General features: G+C 36.0%; 1 protein-coding gene and 2 non-coding genes across 4 annotated transcripts in view; 2 read left to right on the forward strand and 1 right to left on the reverse strand.

The window, feature by feature from the left end:
* The window catches only part of LOC112126212, a 134,104-nt gene that overhangs the window by 76,523 nt on the left and 34,719 nt on the right, over nucleotides 1–22,862 (forward strand). Inside the window, exon 2 of one of the 2 annotated variants that reach the window (XR_002909840.1) lies at nucleotides 15,819–15,856. Coding sequence is in view for 1 of the 2 variants with exons in the window: in XM_024224832.1 (XP_024080600.1) it covers nucleotides 16,238–17,113 (876 nt within the window). In the remaining variant the exon portion in view is untranslated. Of the gene's footprint in view, nucleotides 1–15,818; nucleotides 17,324–22,862 lie in introns of those variants that run through there. The other variant, XM_024224832.1, reaches the window with a different exon arrangement.
* On the reverse strand, nucleotides 8,211–8,283 carry Trnay-aua. The gene has a single exon. It is a non-coding gene; the product is annotated as a tRNA-Tyr (tRNA).
* Nucleotides 15,625–15,697, forward strand: Trnad-auc. Its single transcript has one exon. It is a non-coding gene; the product is annotated as a tRNA-Asp (tRNA).

Below are 22,862 nucleotides of genomic sequence, written 5' to 3' on the forward strand. Positions count from 1 at the left end.
GTCCAACTATTTTTTTGTTCTGATAAGCAATTTCTTACAGGTACGTTTGTGATCATAGAGAATATATTCAAAGCTCAACTACAGCTATTTACAGAAACTATGTAGAAAGAGAGAGAGAGAGAAAGAGAGAGAGAGAGAGAGAGAGAGAGAGAGAGAGAGAGAGAGAGAGAGAATGAATGAATGAATGAATACTTTACTAACCTGAAGCTTACATAGCACCATAGGGTCCTCTCTTACAGAAGTCAGGAAACTTAATATTAACATTTTATTTTATTCAGCTCTAGCAGATAATTATATCAATTTATCGTAATTTCTTAATTATAATTTTCATTTTTCCAAGGTGTATTTCCAATTAAGGCTTAAATATAACAATGATAATTTAAGTACACTAGTAATAAATAACAAATAAATAAATAAATAAATAATAAATAGTGTTAATAATTAATAAATAGCAAATTTAGTAATAAATAATCTTAACACAATAGTACATAATTCAGTCTAGTATAGTAGNGAGAGAGGGTGAGAGAGAGAGATGATAGAGCAGCGGCCTATTTAGCCGAAGGTAGTGGGTTCGAATACAGCTCGTGACACTGATTTTTTATCTCAACCAAGACATTGCATAAAAGGAATAATTAATTGAAAGAATATTAATATACTGAAAGGTATTCTTCCGATTCGCACGCACATGATTAATTAATAATGTAAACTCTCATTAATAACTTTTAAGTTTGTAACTATTAAATTATGTGCATGTTGCAAGTTTTTGATTTAAAGTAAAATGGGAGAAAGTAAAGAGTTATTTGAGGACGTTGGTGACCGGCAACGATTTAATCGTTGATACTGTACAAGGTAAAGGTTTCAAGTTCGAATTTTATGGCTCTACATTCCAACAGGACTTTCTTACGAATGACTTTTTTTTTAAACCACAGCCATTCGTGGTTCGTATACCTCGTAGTTAAAATAAATTAGTTCAAAAAGTAGTCTTTTCGTCTTTGAGATGCAACAAGTCTGGGTCTCGGGCAAGCTTTATACATTAAACGTGAACTACCCACGCCTTGCTACCTTATTGACCGCTGCATCAGAGTGACGTGAAGCAAAGAGTTCTCGGAAATAAGACCGATGCAAGCTGGTGTACCACAAGGGAACATTTTTACCCCATCCTACTGCTGACCTACAAACATAATACCACACCGACGCGGACGATACCGCAATTTAGACCTCTAACTGGAATCCTACTCAAGATACCTTCAACATCCAAAAACACATTGAGCAGATCGAAGACTGGTGCAGAAATTCGCATTGAAAAAACAGTCCTCCACACGAAGAACAAAGAGATACCGCTTTCCATTCAAGTCCAATATTTAGGACTGTACTTAGAGAGCAGACTGAGTTGGAATCCCCTACTTAAGAGACAAAATCTTAACAGAATACTTGAACAACTACGAAGACTTCTAGGACTCACCGTTGACCGTTAACACTAAACTAACCTTATACACGACTTTCATTTAGACCACATTGGACAATACCACAACTGTGGCCATCGAACATCCAGCGCATCTTCCAATCAAAAGTCTTCAGACAAATCGTCAAAGATAGACTACGTCACTAACCTCACTATCCACAATGACCGCCTTTTGTCAATGAACTGATCCGTTTCCCGTTCCAAAAGTTTCACATCAACCTCTCGACCCATCCTAACTCGAGCCTTCTGTAGACATTTCTATCTCGAGAACCCACCACGTTGCCATAATCATCAATAACATCGAGTCCTCCGTTATACTGAATACTTAGCATTGGCTGGTTTGTTGTTCCTGCGAAATGATAAGGCGAGCAAAGCAGAAAAAGAAAAGAAAAAGAAGGGCAGAATTGCTTTAAAAAAAAAGTTAAATTGATTTGATTGATGTGTTAAACGAAGCTTAACCCTTTGGTTAGAATAAACTTGATCATCCTTTTAAAGACGCGTTTTCATGTTTTTCTCTCAGTAACTGAAGACAACTCGATTTAATCTCGAAGTTAATTTGTTCACCCCTCATCGATTCGTAAAATATCTCTGGCTGGCCCCTTCGAGGGATTTAAGTGAAAAAAAAACCTAATTGGATTCGTCGAGGAGTTGGAATTAAAAGAATAATCTCATTTTGCGATATCCTGACGTCTGGATAATCTCAGTTGATAACGAACTTAAACGACATTTCGTTTAACAGACTTAGCACTACTTCGGCTACGAAAGCCTCACTCCAGCTGGCAAATCGGCTGACAAAATGAGATTATCATTTCGATATAATTCAAATTTAATTCTGTTGAGTATAGTCGGATTCAAATGAATTGATTAATTTACGAATTAAGGTAATAGGAAATAAATACAAAATCAGACTTTTGTGGTGAGATTTAAAAAATAATTCAATATTCAACTAAGGTTTCACTTTCAGAGGTTGTCGTCGTAAAATCATAGGAACTTTTGGACTAAATTATTTCTACATTTTTATGATTTATTTTAATGAGTAATCAGGCCGAACCATTACCCATTTTTTCCCATTGTCGGCTCTGTCGGCTCCTTTTATCTCAAAGAAGACAACTGCTCATATAAAAAAAGTCTTTCTATCCCGACTTCCCTCCCCACCCATTCAAAATCCAACGTATATAAACATAAAACATCAATATCTCACTGGCACTCTCAACACGGCCCACAAAAGAGACACAATTACGCAGAAAACAAACACTTTGAGACCTGAAGATGATCTCAAAGAAGGTTGAAACGTTGGCACGATAAAGTAAATGTTTTTCTAAAACCTACGTTTCACCGAACCGCATCTTATGATCTCCGAGTAATTAATGAGTAAGAAATAAGAAAAATTTGTACGTCTGGATATTAAATTTTACACGAATAAATTTTTTTGTGAAATTCGAACAAAAGCTGTCATTGTTTGAAAAACCGCCATTATATGAACGAACCATTGAATGTGACGAGTTGAAAACAATTAACCGATTAGTTTAAAAAATATATGGTCCATGAAAAAGAGTAGGAAACCGAAAAATATTTATAAATCGGAGAAATTAACATTGAATATACAAAATAGCACCGTTCAAATGGATTATTAGGGGCAGAGTAATTTTCTGTACTCCCCGCTTTCTTAGAATTACAAATAACCCAGTTGAACACGAATTTTTAACCCTCTTTCCCGTTTTCCTGGCAAGGGTTGAACTGAACGGGTTGTTTGTGTGTAGTACATTTCCCCTTAATAAATTCGTTCGGCCTTTTTACTCCAGCTAAGTAACGATGTGGGGCCCCTGGCGTGAAAAATGGTCCTGCGGGCCTCCCAACGATGAATATGAACAAATTGATCTTCAAAGGATCTTCCAAATGGATTTCAAAGGAGGCCTTTGAGTGAGGATAATGGACGTAGCGAGTCGTCGATATCTCACACTCTTTTCTTTTGTGACGTGCTGTTTTTAAATGAATATAAACTTGACTATTAGAAATTATAACAGTTTCTCCAAACATGGATTTATGCAATAATTGGGATAATTTTGTCATTTAACCGATCCTACCTACTTCAATCCTGACAGTTTTAGATTTGTCTGAATGAGATTTCTTATTCAAACTAAACTGAAAGCATTTTAAAAATCTTTTTTATATTATTTATAATTGTTCGTATACTATAAATCATTAGTTCTTATTTGGTATAAAGATGATTTTATACATCTCATCTTACTTTTGAGGTGACTGTTGGCCTTCGAGTCAGTGAACACATGTTGAAGATTATTTTTAATCGGTTAGGTTTCGTGGTCCGATTGTCCAAATAAATTATTTTCAAATTAATAATCTTTAAGTAAGGTTTTGGTTGAGATAAAAAAGTCAGTGATACGGGCGGGATTCGAACCCACGACCTTCGGCTAAATACGCCGCTGCTCTACCACTTGAAAAGTGGCAAAAAGGGGGAAAATTCAAAAGGTGGGGTTGGGCTGGGAAGTTAGTGTCCGAGTGGATCGAAGTCACGATGGCTCAAGTGGTAGAGCAGTGGCGTATTAAGCCGAAGGTCGTGGGTTCGAATCCCCCTCGTGACACTGACTTTTTTCCTCAACCAAAACCTTAATTAAAGATTAATTGAAATAATTATTTTCAATGGTTTACCTTGGTTTCAAAATCGTTTCGGCTTCACCTCATCATCAGGGATGAGCTGTTTTCGTTGTTCATCATCCGCAAATTACTGTAGCATCGTAAATGGGTACGGCGTAAACTGATAGATAGATGAAAATACATGAGCTTTACTTAACATGTCACTATGAGATTTTTTTTTTTTTTTTTTTTTTTTTTTACGAGGGTTCGCAACAGCAAAGGTCATATAAACCATCGGGCTGCCGGTATTTGGTGTTTTTGAAAAAAAAGCCCATTTGTAAGTATGCCGGGTTCGAATGCAGGGCCGCTGGATTCGAACTCGCGAACTTTACCTTGCTGTGATGACCGCCGAGTCTACGCCTAGTTGCGGCCACCGACGCCCCCGTGAATAATATTAAACTCTTTAAACGTAGAAAATTCCCAACATTAGTCTTCATTACGGTTTTTTATCATTTAATCAGATTTTGGCCTAATTATGGTCTTGCATATCCTGGCCAGTTTGATTAAGCAGATTTCCTTTCTGTTCTGATACCCAAGAGATTCCCAAGTATTGGAGAGTTTGGACGCATTCATTGACTGTTTTTAGTCGGATATTTAACTTCTTTTAAAATTTTCTAAGGCGTAAGTATTGTAGGCATGCATTTCAGCTTGACGAGGTGAACTTCTCTAATGAATATGATTGTTCATGTTTTGGGCTAGCACAGAATAGGGTTTATAACTAACTTTTACGGTTCTTTCACTGGTTTTGGATCCGAAAATTGTAGTTTATCTTGTCATGATTGTGTCTTCCCTTTTAGTTTGTTCCATAGGATGTCATAATCTATCATTTCTAAGATTGGGTGAGTGATTTTATATTTTATGCTCCAAATATTTAGCCTCCATGTAATTTATTTGATTGTGTTGTGTGTATAAGTATTGGCTCCTCATCAATTTTACGATAATACCCGCAAAAATAATATTTTCTTCTGCATCAAGGATTTTCAATCATTAGAGATATTTTTCATTTTTAAAACAAGTTGTCTCTACAAAAGAGGGTTCATATCTATTCCTAACTACAAAGCACATTTAATTAGTAATTAATTGGCACAACGAATTAACTTAACTAACAGGAAATTCTTTGTACGATGGCATACGGTTACTTTAAAAAAATATAAAAAGCTGCGATTCTCGAGACCTCCTTGCCCCTTAAGCGGGGAACACACTAAAGCCAGGAACACACTTACCCGATGCAACGCCATGCGACGCTACCCGATGCTACCCGACGCCTTGCCACGTTTTGGTGGGGTGTGCACACCTATCCGACACAAGCACACGTCGCGTACAGTCCACAGCGTTTATCACAATAATTACTATCACAATCGCAACGCATCTTTTGTTCTTAATGCACTATTTTGAGCAAAACCTTGTAATTAATTGTTAGTTAAATTTTCTGAGCACAGCCATCTAATAAATTGTTTGTTAAACTTAATTGTTTTAAATAAAGTTATTCCTAACCATCTAATTAAACAATGTTTATAAAAACTTATGCATTTTTTATCTCGTTTAATTTGGTTTACATTAAAATAACATGTTGTAATTAATATAACGACAAAATTACATGTACTTAGTTTGAAATAAACTACAAAAAATATGAGTGTCCGGTTCTTTTGTCTTCGACTGTACTCGATGCGACCCTACGAAAATTTGGACAGTGGGGATCGCAGAGCGTAGAGTAGGGTAGCGTTGCATTGCGTAGATGCACGGGGGTAATGTAACCTTTGGAAAATCGGAGTTTTGATTTGCGTCGGGTAGCATCGGGTAGTGTCGCATGGTGTTGCATCGGGTAAGTATGTTTCTGGCTTTACCCGATGCAACGCTATGCGACGCTACCTGATACTACCCGACGCCTCGTTACGTTTTGGTAGGGTACGCACATCAACGCGAAGTCAAGCGCACGCCACGTACAGTCACACAGAGGGAATCGCAAATCAGTATCACAATCGCAACCCCTCTTTTGTTCTTAATGCACTGTTTTGAGAAAAACCCTGTAATAAATTGTTAGTTAAATTTTATGAGCACAACCATGTAATAAATTGTTTATTAAACTTAATTGTTTTAAATAACGTTATTCTGGTCTTTTGATAAATTTTCTTTCTAAACATCATAATCAAATAATTTTTATAAAAACTTATCAATCTTTGATCTCGTTTAATTTGATTTAAATTAAAATAGGAATGTTGTAATTAATATAGCAACAAAATTACATACACTTATTTTGAAATAAACTACAAAAAATATGAGTGTCCTGTTCTGACGCTACTCTACGAAAGTGGTGTAATTTTATGAGCAACACCTTGCAATAAATTGTTATTTAAATTTATTATATCAAAAAATGCTATTCCGGTGTTTTGATCAATTTTCTACCAAACCAATAAAAATTTGTTAAAAAAAATAAAAACTTTTTTTTGTTAATTTTTGATCTCGGTTAATTTGGTTTGTATTAAAATAAGGGGAAATTTCCGTGCTCTGTTAAATATTGGGAGATTACATATTTAACAGGGCACGGAAAATAAAATAAGTATGTTGTAATTAATATAGCTACAATAATACATATAGTTTGACATAAAAATATGACCGACTTGTTCTTTTTTCTTCGACTGTACTCGATGCTACCCGACGAAAATCCGGACAGTGGGGATCGCAGAGCATAGAGTAGGGTAGCGTTGCGTAGCTTCGGGTAGATGTGCGGAGGTAATACAATATTATGGAAAATTGGACTTTAGATTTGCATTGAGTAGCATTGGGTAGCGTAGCATAGCGTTGCCGTGGGTGTATTTCCTGCTTGAGGCTTCTTCGAGCCGTCGGTGTAAAGGATCGGCCTTAAACTATTGTGTCTAATTATTAAAAAAAAAAAAGTGAAACGTCAAAAATTTTAATAATGACATTTCATGACATAATTCCTAGAGAGCTGAAAAACCTTTTGTTTGAAATATTGATTTCAACCATTCCAATAAATATTATTTATCTCACAATCCCTTAATTCTGAGGAATTCTTCAATGATTCTCTGATTTTATTCCAGTCGATAAAACGGGGAGCTAGATTCAGATGTCACTAAGATTGTCCAAGGGAAGTTGTTGTGGGGGACCTTTTGTCCTCGACGAGCCCTTTTGTTCCTTTTGGCTGAATTAGCGGTCTTGTCCGACATACAACCGCCTGTTATTTCCACTTCAATTATAAACTACCGTAAACAATTTATATACAAAACATCTCCCTATTTAAGTGAAATGGCTGAATTTTGAGAAATTTTTGTTCCAACTGCATCGCTGGAAAAGCGTTATTGAGAGGACCGACGAAAGGGGACAACCCATTAATATCATTAATGTTCAATGAAATAAAATCAATTCTTCCCTACATAATTCATTTCGCGCTAGTGCTAAACCTGTGCCGTTTGATTTTTCACTCTGACTCATCCTTTCTTTCGATATGACTTCTGCAAATAAAATATTTGAAAAATCATTAATTATTTATTCGCCGTTAATCTGTTAGATAAGTTAACGGTTTCTGAATTTTAAAAAAGATAAAATCAAATAAAAGGTTTAATTGAATAATTTTCTTTCTTAATTACCTTGTTGTTTTAAATATATTTTTGCTGTAGATAACTTTTTTAATTACGTTTACAACTACAAATGGGCTTTTCTCAAAAACGCCAGATACCGGAGCTTTAAATGACGGAACTTTTTATTACATTTATTTGTTGTTTAAAACTAGACAGATGTGCGTGTTGAGTGTTAGTCCGAATTAGCTGTAAGCATCGCTGAATCATCAGCGAATGTAGGTTTTGAAATGTTCATATGTGTATTGAAAACATAAATGGGCTGATTATGGTTCCCTGAGGAAATTCTTAAAAAAACCTCTAGGTATCAAATAGGATAACAATTAACAAATGAATTAACAAAAATATAAATAAATAAATGAGATTAACAAGAATTGATAATAACTAAGACAAGAATAAATGCAACACTAGTAATTGATTAAATTCACTAATTTCGTGGTCCGCTTGACCAATTAATACTTTACAATTAATTAAGGTTTTTTGTTGAGATGAAAAAAAGTTAATGGCACGAGAGGGATTCGAACCCACGACCTTCGGCTATATACGCCGCTGCTCTACCACCTGAGCTATCGTGACCTCGATCCACTCGGAGGGAAAATGGCAAAAGGAGGGAAAACTTATAAGGTGGGGTTGAGATGAGGAGTTGATGTCCGAGTGGATCGAGGTCACAATAGCTCAGGTGGTAGAGCAGCGGCGTATCTAGCCGAAGGTCGTGGGTTCGAATCCCTCTCGTGCCATTAACTTTTTTTCATCTCAACAAAAAACCTTAATTAATTGTAAACTAATAATTGAATTATCACAAATTGTCTTTTAATATCACAGCTCTGGTAGAGTAAACAATAAATATATCCCAGATCCTAGATTTATGTATTGCGCCTAATCCTTCTATGTTTCCATGGAAAGTTAACATCATACACTTCTACATCACTACAAGTAGTGTTCTTGCTTGAGGAGAGACCCATAAAAAAAATTCCTGGACAGAAGCTTTAATTCTGACTTAATATACTCCACTTCCGTTCTTTCATGGAGGAGGCCAATTCTGGTGTATCGAGGTAGTGAGGTTATAAATCTTAGAAATTTATTTTGTACAACTTGCAGTTTTTGGATGTTCGATTAGCACGTGTAACTCCATGCTGGGCAAGTATACAGCAGCATAGGTTTAATAGCTACTTTATAAATAATTTATTTATTTTCAAATCTCATTCCACTCTCATGGGTCATCAGCGGAAATAAGGCTAATAATAGCTGTTTTACCTTTTACTATATCATTTATATGCCTAGAGAAGTTAAGTTTTCGGTCAAGAGTTAAACCAGAGTACTTTACCCCCTCACACTACTCGACATTCTGTCCGTGAATGGAAATGGTTTCCCTGAATAATGGTAGTCGTTTTGTGAAAAATACAGCGTCAGTTTTGGGGACATTAATCCTGAGTTTCCATCGGTGACAAACCCTGCAAATCCTGGTGATGCTGTCATTTAATCTTTTCACAATTGTCTTAGGCCTCCAGGATGAACAATAGACAGCTATGTCATCCGCATAAAGCACAATTTTACAATTTCTCAGTGAGGGGTGTGGAAAAAAGGAGAAACAGGCATGGTTCTAGGATTGAACCTTAGGGAACTCCGGCGGCAATTGGGAAAGGTCTAGACGTTTCATTGTTTAGATAGATAGATATAATGTTTCAGGGTATGGTATACTGCGCCCTTTAAGAGCTATTGTATCCCTGCTCTGCCTAAAGCACATCGGTGAGTCCTATTTCATCAAGAAACTTGATTAATAGGCCCGGTTTCAGTGGTTGTAGTTCTTCTATGGTCACATTGTACATCCCAAAACACTTCCTCCTGCGGGCTAATGTAGCTCCGCAGTTTGTTAGTGTGTTGGTGTCTCTTCTGCTTCCTTTCAGTATCTACATGTGCCATCTGGATTATTTCAATTTTCTTTTGATGTCCATTTAATCTACAGTGTCCTGTCAGGAATCCTGTTAGGGTTCGCAGTCTATTCCTGCTTCCTTTGACACATTCTGTGATTTCTTTCTTGCTAAGTTGTTTAGGGAAACACGGAAACGGTTTTTTAAGTAGGCCATGACAACTTTTATAAGGTATCCTAGGAAATTCATTTCAATGAGCATGTATACTATACCGTCCTGCAGGACCGAATCAAAGGCCTTCTCCATGTCTAGGAGGACCATCCCAGTGTGTTTTTTGTTGTTGAACATGTTGGTCACATGATCGACTACGCGAGTAAGTCGGGTGCCCGTAGAGAGGCTCGGTCTAAAGCCGTGCTGCTCATCTATGATAATGCTATTAGCGTGGAGGTTAAGACGGTGCTGAATGCACTTTTCGAATATCTTACTAAGTGCTAATGAGTCTATAACTTGATGGATCCTCGGCAGGCTTTTAGGGCTTTTTAATAAAAATAAGCTTTGCTGTCTTCGCCGCCCTAATTTGTAAGTATCTATTCCCTTACGGATTCGGTAAAACTGATCAGATATGATCTCAATATGATATAGGATGTCGAAGGATATTCTTCAATTTCCAAAGCAAACCCGAGAGCCGAACTCGATCGAACGATTGTTCTAAACCAAGAAATAAGTCAAGAATTAAAAAAATATAAAATGCTTAAAAATAGGAATTTTCAACATTTTAGTTGAATATATAATAGCACGTGTTCCCCCGCATGTCAACATCATAGACCATACTTATTCACAACTTATCAAGGAATATTGAACTCATAGATTACATTATCCCTCCCTCCTAAAGCCTTTTCACCTTCTGACGTTCCTTCTACCGTACAACACCTAAAATCCAAGAAAGCTCCAGGTTTTGATCTTATTACCTCAAAAATTCTCCAACACCTACCCAAAAAGGTCATCATACTCATTATTAAATTCTGTTAAATTAAATTCTGTTCTTCGTACAACCTACTTTCCTCTAGCTTGGAAGCACACGAATATGCAAGTGTTCCTTAAGTCAAAAAAGCCAACACATTGTACTAATTCATAAAGGCCAATAAGTCTACTACCACTTTGGGAAAATTTTTAGAAAAACTCCTATTGAAAAGAATTCTTCCGATTCTAAATTCTCAAAACATAATCCCAGACTAAATTTGGATTTCGCAACTGTCACTCAACTGTCCAGCAGTGTCATGGCATGGTGGACATTATTTCCTCCTCCCTTGAGATGGGACAGTACTGGGGCCTTTCTTGACGTAAGCCAAGCTTTAGATCGAGATTGGCACCCGGTCCTGCTGTTCATGCTCAAGGACATCCTTCCATCCATCTACCGGGTCCGGGACAAAAAGATAGCCCACCCAATATTTTTTCGCTTAATCAATTTTAACCATTGATATAATTTTTTTTATTGATATAATTTTTTAAATTTATTTTGAACCGATTTTCTCCATTAGGAACTGAAAAAAAAACTTAGTAAGAATTAATGAATAATACTTGATTTAGGGTGAGACAAAAAGATAGCACACTTGTTTATTTACAAACAAAACCAAATCCCTCTGAGTAGACAAGGCTAATTCAGTTCAGTTTGTACATTCATGTATATTAGTGCGATGGGACGAGCAAAACCATTAACACCAGCTGAAAAAAATATCATCCAGCAAATGAAAACTCAAAGATTTTGTATTTCCAGTATTTCAAAAAATACCGGTAGGAGTAGGAAAGTAATTTTAAATTTTTTGAAGTCTCAAGAAATCTATGGGACGAAGAAATCTCCTGGAAGACCACCAGTCGGGCAATTTTAAGGGTTGTGTTAAGGCGCATTTTTTCTTTTATATTTCATCGTAAATTACGAAGTCTAGTCTCCTTCCCTCTTTTTTTCTCTATCTTAATTATATATTTTAATTTTGATTTATGTTTGCATGCATTAACTTTATTATTATTTTACACATGTATCGGGGATAAATCTTAATTTTGTTGAAAATAATTGTTGATTTCGCGATCCATAACGGATTAAGCGGACAAAACAAGAAAGGATTAGCCGTTATCGCGGACCCTTGATCGAGAATGAGACGTCGAGAAGCCAGTCTTTGCGCAACTTTGAAAGACAAAACTGCTATCTCCCGTATATCGGTCTATCGATTGTTATATCGATTTCGTTACGTCCATCATCGATACCTATCCCCTCAGGGACCGCCGCCGAAAGATCAGGGAATCAACTGGTTATACCGTGACGTCACTAGGCTGTATTTTCTTTTGATCTTCTTCATCTCATCTTGACTATTTTTCTTCATCGTCGTTTCGTCTGGTTTTCTTCATCATCTTGACTTCTTCATCATCTCCGCTCCTTCATTATCTGTGGCTTCTTCATCATTTGCGACTTCACATCTTCAATTTTCATACCTGCTTCGCCATTTCACTTCATACTTTACTTTATTATTATTATTTTATAGCATGCCAATTTATTTGTTAAGTTCATTTAACTCATAGTTAACGTGCACGTCTTTACATGAGTAATATTATTAAAGACAATTTTCATTCATTTTCTTTTCATTAAAATTTACTAATTTTCATTTTGTTTCAATCTGGTCAATCGAATACCACGATCTGGTCAAAGAATCGTAATTCAGGAAGTTGTTTAATTTTAATTTATATATAGATAGAAAATTCAATTCAAATCAATAGAAAAAGGTTTATTTTATTTTATCTGATCTTGTTTATGTTTAAATCAAGTAAGAATCCATTTATTTTATATTTTATTATAACAATATATTCCTTATATATGTATAAAACTGTATTATTTATAGTTTTACCCGTATACATGTGTGCATGCCATATATTCAAATTTTAGGTATTTTCATTTATTCAAAAGATAAAAAGGGGAAAGGAGAGTTAAATATTCGGCATAACTATCTTCAATTTAATAACAATATATATTTAATTTGTTCATCTTCTCTGAAATTAATTGAGATCTGGAAAATTAATCCCTACATTGAACCAGTGGGATATTGGGTAAGGAAATCGGTATTTCAAATTAACGAAAGCCTTTCCCCCCAACAGGTTGCATCAAACTCAACTTTAACGGCCCGTCAAATTGCTGCGAGAGTTGGTGTGGTGACGAATGTGAAAAACGTCCAAAGGATCATTCGTGCAGCTCCTCACATCAAAAGAATGAAAATGAAAGGCATTCCACCTCTAAGCACGGCGCATAAAGAAAGAAGAAAGGAGTTTGCCCGTGAACATGTGCAATGGAAAGACGAATGGATGTCCTGTTCACCGTCGAAAAAAAATTCAATCTCGACGGTCCCGATGGCTGGGCTCACTATTACCATCACCTACGGAAAGAAGAGAAAGTGTTTTCCAAAAGGCAAATGGGACGAGGCAGCGCATGATATGGGGTGGTATTGGCTATGATCACAAAACTGACATTGTGTTTATTTCTGGTCGAATGAACAGCCAACAATATGTTAATTTGTTAGTAAACCAATTAAAAAAAATATTTTGAACTTGTTCCTAAAGAGAACGTAATTTTTCAGCAAGATAATGCTCCAGTTCACACGGCAAAAGTTGCAAAAGAATTTTTTAGAAAAGAAAGGATCAGAATTATAGATTGGCCGGCTATGTCCCCGGATTTTAATATCATCGGAAATGTATGGGAATGCTAGGAGTGTTTACAGCGGTACAATTCTAGGGCGTTGAAGAATTGAAAAAAACAATTCAGGAGGAGTGGGCCAAACTTCCACAAGAGATGATTCGTCGTCATTTTGACTCGCTTTTAAATCGTATGATTGCTGCATTAGAAAAAGGTGGTGCATATACAGGATATTAAATTTAATTTGTGTTATTTAAATTGTGTTTTAATAAAGAATTTTATTATTATTGTTCACTGTGATATCTTTTTGTCTCACCCCAAATCAAGTATTATTTATTAATTCTTTCAAATTATTTTTTTCCAATTCCTAATGGAGAAAATCGGTTCAAAATACACTACATATTAATAAAAAAAATTATATCAATGGTTAAAATTGATTAAGAGAAAAAATATTGGGTGGGCTACTCATACTGCACAGTTACATCACGGACCGATTCTTCCAAGTCATGGAAGGCTATTCCCACTGAATATTTTCCTATCCATGCTGGTGTTCCTCAGGGCAGCGTTCTGGCCCCTTCACTATTTTTTTTTCATTTTTTTAACGAGGCCATATAAACCCTCAGGGTGCCGGTGTTTTTGAAAAAAAGCCCATTTGTATGTCAGGGCCGCTGGATTCGAACCCGGGACCTTTACCTTACAGTGATGAGCGCCGTGTCAAAGATTAAACCTTGCGGCCACCGACGCCCCCCCTTCACTATACCATGTGTTCACAGCTGACATGATCTCATCCCGAAGCCATCACATTCACATTTGCAGATGATACTGCAATTCTCTCTAGCAATTCCGACCTTGTCATTTCCGCTCGAAACCTCCAACAACACCTCGTACTACTAGAGTTCTTGATGTACGAAGAAAAGAATAAAAATATGATTGACAAACGCCTGAATCCTCACACACGATTGAAACGTCAGGAGGTTATGACACGATATTCTTGCATGACTTCTTGACAAACGTTCTAATTTAAAAATTAAAATAAAAGGCTGCTTTACAACACCACAATTAAGCCGATATGGAACTGGAAGTGCGGGGTTCAGCCAAAAATTCCAACATCCACCGCATTCAAACTGCCCAGTCCTTAATACTACGAAAAATACGAGATGCTCCATTTTATGTATCGAACCTAACATACAGACTTACATATCCCTTTCGTACAAGATGAAATACGTTCTCGTTACCGTAAATTCTGTAAAAACGTCCCAACTAACGAGAAACCTCGCATCCCGACGAATCCTCTCAAACCTTCCCCGCCGCCTGATGGTGATGGTGATGACAGGGAAAGTGATAATGACACAAGTATCAACTAAACAGACAATATTATAGTAACATTGGAGTAATACCATTGGGTGTTTTCTCCACTCTTGGCTTTAATTTTCTAAATATTACCTTGCTCACTGTTACTTGTTACCTACTTGAATGTAGTTGTAATGTACTACAAATTATTATTTAAAAAAAATATAATAGCAATAAATACAGACTAACAATAACCGTCATCATAACATCTGTTCCACTAAGATATAGCAAAGTACCTAAACGATTATGCGGTATAACATAAAATGTAATTAAATGTGGCATAAAGCGATTTAACAACTGACAACATAGCATACATTTTGTTTAACGATAATGTTTGTTGAATTCACTTGAATCTTCCCACTTTTTGCCATTTTTCAAAACTCAAAAGGTGGGGTTGAGATAGGAAGTTGGTGTCCGAGTGGATCGAGGTCACGNATATATATATAAAATAGCAATAAATACAGATTAACAATAACCGTTATCATAACATCTGTTCCACTAAGATATAGCAAAGTACCTAAACGATTATGCGGTATAACACAAAATGTAATTAAATGTGGCATAAAGCGATTTAACAACTGACCACATAGCATAAATTTTGTTTAACGATAATGTTTGTTGAATTCACTTGAATTTTCCCACTTTTTGCCATTTTTAAAAATTCAAAAGGTGGGGTTGAGATGGAGAGTTGGCGTCCGAGAGGATCGAGGGCACGATAGCTCAAGTGGTAGAGTAGCGGCGTATCAAGCTGAAGGTCGTGGGTTCGAATCCTGCTCGTGCCATTGACTTTTTTATCTAGACTAAAAACTTTAAACCTTAATTAATTGAAAGATATTAATTGGTCAAGCAAACCACGAAACTAGTGAATTGATAAGTTAAAATGAAGTATATCTTCACTAAAGCTCTCCGTGGCCATTTCAATTGTCGCCGAAAGTCAAATAGATTACACATTTGAAAAATGGCAAAAAGGAGAGAAAATTCAAAAGGTGGGGTTGGGATGGGGAGTTGATGTCCGAGAGGATCGAGGTCACGATGGCTTAAGTGGTAGAGTATCGGCGTATCAAGCCGAAGGTCGTGGGTTCGAATCCCGCTCGTGACATTGACTTTTTTATCTCAACTAAAAACCTTAATTAATTGTTTTATTTGTATTTATTGGTAACTCTTTGGAACATTGAAATATGAACAAATTATTAATTTTTGCACGTTTTGTTTTGTTGCAGACCGAGCTGTTTGGCGTTTACGAAATTTTTTCGTATAGGTGAGTCTCTCAACTTAGAAAATAGCCCGCAGGGGTCTTTTCCGACCGGTTATGAACATCTTTATCCCTCCCCGCGGGGCGACCGGTGTTTTTATATTTTCAATATCCGCCCGCGCGCCCCATTTTCACGTTCTGAAGGAGGGAATTTTTAATAAAGTTTTTTGCCCAATCGAAACATCTTCCAGACAGGCGAGTTTCTGAAGTGAAGGATCTCGAAAAGAGTCTTCAAAGACAGAGAGATTAAAGGCCGGCAAATAAATGCCGTTCGTCATTGAGGAAAACTTTTCACTCTTAAATTAAGAAGTCAACTTTAAATGGAAAAAGTTTCACATGGTTTCAAAAATCATGTGAACGATTAGGTTATAATTTTTAGATCCTAAAATGTTTATAGTTGCTTTAAAATTTATACTGCTTTTTTCTGCGGTTTCTTCATTTCAGATGCCAGATTACACGTTTGCTGTGGGTATTTTTTATAGGAGGAATTATAGCTTCCAGTGCGCAGGGGGCATTGTATCCCCCAACGCCGTCCTCACGAGTTGCAGCTGCATCGGGATGTTCGACAAGAGAAAAGATAACTTCTACGACTTCATCCCTTTAGACGTGAACAAATTTTTTATAGCAACTATAATGTCGGACAACAAAACTTACGAGATACAGAAACAGTTGGTTCACGGGCACTGCAAACCTAGCAAGTACGACGAGGACCTGTACGTCTACGATTTGGGCGCGTGGAAGATAAAAGGGACTTTCGACAAGTCCGTCCCAATGATGGAGGTGCAAAATTCGCGATCCATATCGCTGCAAGAGCTGTCTGAGAGTAATCCGATGTGCCAGATCTTGGTCAACGAGAATCCGATCGTGTGGAGCTTACGTTCGTACCGTTTAGACATCAGCGACCCGGTGAATTGCGGAAAGCGCCACTGTTACTTCAGCTCAGACAAGACGAAGGTCGTCTGTACAGATCTCCTCGCCCAGGACGTCAAGGAAGGGACGATCTGCTCGACCTTCGACTACAACGCGACGAGGAAGTTGGACAGCAGCCGGGGTTCGCCAGTGATCTGCGAGGGCAGCGTCTGGGGTATTGTTTCTTCAAACAGAAAAACGTCCGTCCTCTGGAGCAGAATTGATTGGGAAAACAACATGGACTTCCTTTACATGGTCAACGAGACTATCAAAACAATGTCACTGTCTTCCAGTCATTGTTCAGATTTAATTTTAGTTCTGATATTTTCTATAGGATTCGTTATGTTCATGTAAATATGTTGATCGACCTTTGACATGTTATTTTTTTAAATGAAAGTGAGCAAGTCAATAAACGAATTTTGCGCGAAACACGATTTGGCACTAACACCTCTTATAACAAGTGCCAAAAATAATCAATTGTAATCTAGCACATTAACTGCAGAGTCTGTAAAACATTATGCCGTCATATTTTTTATTTCAATAACACATGGTTGTCTTTTTTAATATGTACAATTATTACGAATTATTAATTTATAAGTTTAATCTCTTCTTTTATGGTTTCTGTTTGCGAATCAATTAGCTTTTTAAAACCTCTATTTAATTATATATTTTTAAAGGTGGTATTTAAGTAACCACCGATAAAGCCAGAAACACACTTACCCGATGCTACGCCATGCGACGCTACCCGATGCTACCCGACGCAAATCCAAACTCCGATTTTCCATAAGATTGTATTACCCCCGTGCACACCTACCCGACGCTCTGCGATCCCCACTGTCCAGATTTTCGTCGGGTCGCATCGAGTACAGTCGAAGACAAAAGAACCAAACACTCATATTTTTATCCAAACCTATTAATTACAACATACTTATTTTAATATAAACCAAATTAACTGTGATTAAAAATTAATTAGTTTTTATTTAAAAAAATAATTTTAATGGTTTGGTAGAAAATTAATCAAAACACCGGAATACGATTTTTTGATATAATGAATTTAACTAACAATTTATTGTACTCGCTTCGGCGGTACATATACTAAAATTGGAACAATTTATTACACGGTTTTGCTCATAAAATTTAATTAACAATTTATTTCATAGTTTTGCTCGTAAAATTACACCATTTTGTAATGTCGGGTAGCATCAGAACAGGACACTCATATTTTTTGTAGTTTATTTCAAACTAAGTACATGTAATTTTGTCGTTATATTAATTACAACATGTTATTTTAATGTAAACCAAATTAAACGAGATCAAAAATGCATAAGTTTTTATAAACATTGTTTAATTATGATGGTTAGGAGTAACTTTATTTAAAACAATTAAGTTTAACAAACAATTTATTAGATGGTTGTGCTCATAAAATTTAACTAACAATTTATTACAAGGTTTTGCTCAAAATAGTGCATTAAGAACAAAAGATGCGTTGCGATTGTGATAGTGATTATTGTGATAAACGCTGTGGACTGTACGCGACGTGTGCTTGCGTCGGATAGATGTGCACACCCCACCAAAACGTGGCAAGGCGTCGGGTAGCGTCGCATGGCGTAGCATTGGGTGTGTTCCTGGCTTAAGTTGTCGACTTTGTGGTGTCGTACCCTTTTATTCGATAACTTGAAACAATTCAATAACGTTATACGCTCTGTTATGTCGGTGTTAAGTAGGTTTTAGAAAAACATTTTCTTTATCGTGCTAACGTTTCGATCTTTACTGAGATCATCTTCAGGGCCTGGAATTTATAAACATTGTTTAAATTATACAAATACATGTAGGATAGGAAAAAAAAATTATTTATAAAATGCTAGAAATTTTAGACTTAATCAAAGTGTTTGTTTTCTGAGCAGATGTGTCTTTCTTTTCTGTTGTGTTGAGAGTGCCAGTGAGATAGTGATGTTTTATGTCTATATACTTTGGATTTTGAAAGTGTGGGGAAGGAAGTCGGGATAAAAAGACGTTTTTATATGAGGAGCCGGCTTCTTTGAGGTGAAAGGAGCCGACAGAACCGACAATGGGAAAAAATGGGTAATGTTTCGGCCAGATTATCCTTTCAGGATTATATGGACGTGTATAATTAGGGAAAGGAAAGCCAAATTGTTAAAGAATTAGACTATATAGAAATGTTTGATTCAAACTTTCCCAGAAAAATCATAACGGCAATGATTAGACTATGATTTGGCCATAATTATCTCCCGGTATATCTCAGGAGACTTGATGCACTGAGGACTGCCATTTGTCCATGTGACAACATATTGACGGGCCCCAAAACCATCGTCGGTAGAAAACAGTGTACTCTGTCCTCATTCTAACTATCCGGGAAATACAGAAAGACAAAATAATGAAGGTTTTATACAACAAAAAGTCATATCGATAAACAAAAAATATCTTAAAGACTACTTAGAAGAGCCTTAGGCTGGTGGCTCGGGTCAAATCCGAGGCATGGCCAATTTTTAAATAGAAGGCCAAAACACTTACCCGATGCAACGCTACCCGATGCTACCGGACGCCTTGTCACGATTTGGTAGGGTGTGCACATCTATGCGATGTCAAGCGCACGCCACATACGTGTATCACAATCACAACGCGTGTTTTGTTCTTAATGCACTATTTTAAGCAAAAAAGTCAGTGTCACGAGCGGGATTCGAACCCACGATCTTCGGCTTGATACGCCGCTGCTTTACCACTTGAGCTATCGTGACTTCGATCCACTCGGACACCAACATCCTATCTCAACCTCACCTTCTGAGTTTTTCCCTCCTTTTTGCCATTTTTCAATTCAGTTACGCTCGCACTTTTTTATCTCAACTAACAAACCTTAATTAATTGTAATATATTAATTGGTCAAGCGGACCACGAAATTAGTGAATTTAGTTGTAATTAATATAACGACAAAATTACATATACTTAGTTTAAATTAACTACAAATAAATTTGAGTGTGCTGTTCTCATGTGCTACTCGACGAAAATGGTGTAATTTTATGAGCAAAACCACGAAATAAATTGTTAGTTCAATTTGATGAGCAAAACCTTGTAATAAATTGTTAGTTAAATTTTATGAGCAAAACCTTGTAATAAATTGTTAGTTAAATTTTATGGGCAAAACCATGAAATAAATTGTTAGTTCAATTTTATGGGCAAAACCTTGTAATAAATTGTTAGTTAAATTTTATGAGCACAACCATGTAATAAATTGTTAGTTAAATTTTATGAGCACAACCATGTAATAAATTGTTAGTTAAATTTTATGAGCACAACCATGTAATAAATTGTTTGTTAAACATAATAAAGTTATTCCGGCATTTTGGTAAATTTTCTTCCTAACCATCGTAATTAAATAAGTTTTATAAAACTCATGAATTTTTGATATCGTTTAATTTGGTTTACAATAAAATAAGAACGTTGTAATTAATATAACGACAAAATTACATATACTTAGTTTAAATTAACTACAAATAAATGTGAGTGTGCTGTTCTGAAGCTACTCGACTAAAATGGTGTAATTTTATGAGCAAAACCATGAAATAAATTGTTAGTTAAATTTTATGAGCAAACCTGTGTAATAAATTGTTAGTTAAATTCATTATATCAAAAAATGGTATTCCGGTGTTTTGATCAATTTTCTAAAAAAACATTAAAATTAATTTTTAAAAAATAAAAACCAATGAATTTTTGATCTCGGTTAATTTGGATTATATTAAAATAAGCATGTTGTACTTAATATAACGACAATAATACATGTAGTTTGAATAAAAATATGAGTGTCCGGTTCTTTTGTTTTCGACTGTACTCAATGCTACTCGATGAAAATCTGGACAGTGGGGATCGCAGAGCGTAGAGTAGGGTAGCGTTGCGTGGCAGCGGGCATATGTGCACGGGGGTAATAGAATCTTATTAAATATTGGACTTTGGATTTGCGTCGGGTAGCATCGGGTAGCGTCGCTTAGCGTTGCATCGGGTGTGTTCCCCGCTTTAATCTCTCACACTGAGTACCAGTATTGGGTGGTTTCTCATAGCATAAGTCCTCCGGATTCATCGCTAACGTTAGTGTTCGTGAGAAATAAGCAAACTGTGATCGCATTTGTAATATGTACAAATACGTATAGGCTATAAATAAATCGAAAAAAAAAGTTACAAGGCGTCGCGCATATTTTGTAAGATTTGGTCTTTCTGGCCAAAGTACAGTGGTTACAAACAATTTTCGTGGTGTCTTACTATCAGACATCATCATCCAAAGGGGAATTAACATGATTTTGTTTATAAAAGTAGAAATAAGAGTGAATTCGGTTTGGAAAAAAGCTGTTAATGCACGTCTCGCTGTTCCTCGCTCAAACTGTAACCGTTACAATTTTTCCATTACCCCCCGATCCGACCTCGCCATCGCCTCCCCTTCATTTCAGATAACGCCTTCGTTTAGGCTCCATTTCTAAGCACAGAGGGGAAAAAATTATTCCCATCCTCTCTCGTGATGGCGTATTTAAATTCATAAGCTACTAGCGGAAGTCTTTTCGAGAGGCCTGATAAACCTCGATCCATTTTTGAGATTCTTCTCTAGATAGGAATAAACTCACATTATGTTGATGTTTTCATCATTAGTAGTATCGATATTTGTCTTCTTACTATCTATTATATTTTCTATCTGCAACAAGTTAAGATATTTCCACTTTTAAAATATGGAAAACAATTAAAAAGGAATCAGATTGAAGAGAATAACACCACTTTAGAAAATTGGAGTCTTTTAAAAAGTTCTTCACTAACGAGCAAACGGTTATTATAGTTCAGAAAGCAATTAGTGAAGAGCTTGACATGACCTTTTTGAATAGACATATTTCTTTAGGTTTGTACTAAAGACTTTTTAGAATAATCTGATCCCGGTTCAATTTTTAATTTAGAATCTAATTTTTCTACCCATGATTTGTTGAAGGGTTTCGTTCGTAATCATCGATTTATTAAAAGAGTAGTCAAAAGGCGAGGTTTCTTTTAATGGAAACTTTAGTAACACAAAAAATTCAGTCGAGGTGGTATTGTTGTCCTAGGGAAAGTTTGCTTGTGAATGCCTAAATCCTACTTTTTGCTCACAAAACGTAGCACTCTTGACTAAATTTAAGAAGCACGAGACAGGATGTTTATTTAATTTGACACTGGGCACTCGTTAAAACTTTTACCGAGTTTTACACTTCCAGGTTTTTGAGTTTTTTGTCTCTTTTATTTATTTCCGAGTAAGCAAAGTTGCTCGGATAAAGGGTTAACTATGAGCGACGTCACTGAATTTGTTAATACTACGTTTGTTTTATTATTAAACAATATTTTACAATAATTATTTTGCAATTTTTATTCGAATATGTTAAAGCATTGAGGCAAAAATGAATTTATGTGCTATACATTGGATACAATGATTGTTTGGAGATCGTGAGGTGCGGTCTGCTGTGACGTAGTTTTTAGAAAAATATTTTTTTATCATGCCAACGTTTCGATCTTTACTGAGATCCTCTCCAAGGAGCAAAGTGTTTATTTTCCGTGTAGATGTGTCATTCTTGTACGTCGTGTTGAAAGTGGACGACAGACAAGAATGACACATCTACACGGAAAATAAACACTTTGAGCCCTGAAGATGATCTCATTAAAGTTCGAAACGTAGGCACGATATAGAAAATGTTTTTCTAAAACCTGTATTCAATGTGTGGTGTTTAGTGACCGTTAGCCGATGATTATTTGAAGGTCGTGAGATGAGGTCTCGTGTGACGTAGGTTTTAGAAAAACAAGATCAATATTATTGTACAATATATAGATTGCACAATAATTTGACGGTTGCCCCTTAACGTTCAATAATATTGTACAAAATTTTGTTTGAGCAATGAACTTGAACAGTTTAAAGGCGATATTGAAGTTTGTGCAATATTTTCCACTTCCTGATACTTCACAAACTGACTGATATTGCGCAATAATGGCAACAGACAGTGAAATATTTTCTAGGTTGTACAATATATTTTCAACTTTTCGTCAATCATGTAATGTATTGCACAAACTTTCAATATCGTCTACACACGAT

The sequence above is a fragment of the Cimex lectularius genome, unplaced genomic scaffold (genome assembly GCF_000648675.2).
Source record: "Cimex lectularius strain Harlan isolate CLEC.00 unplaced genomic scaffold, Clec_2.1 scaffold53, whole genome shotgun sequence".
NCBI lineage: Eukaryota > Metazoa > Arthropoda > Insecta > Hemiptera > Cimicidae > Cimex > Cimex lectularius.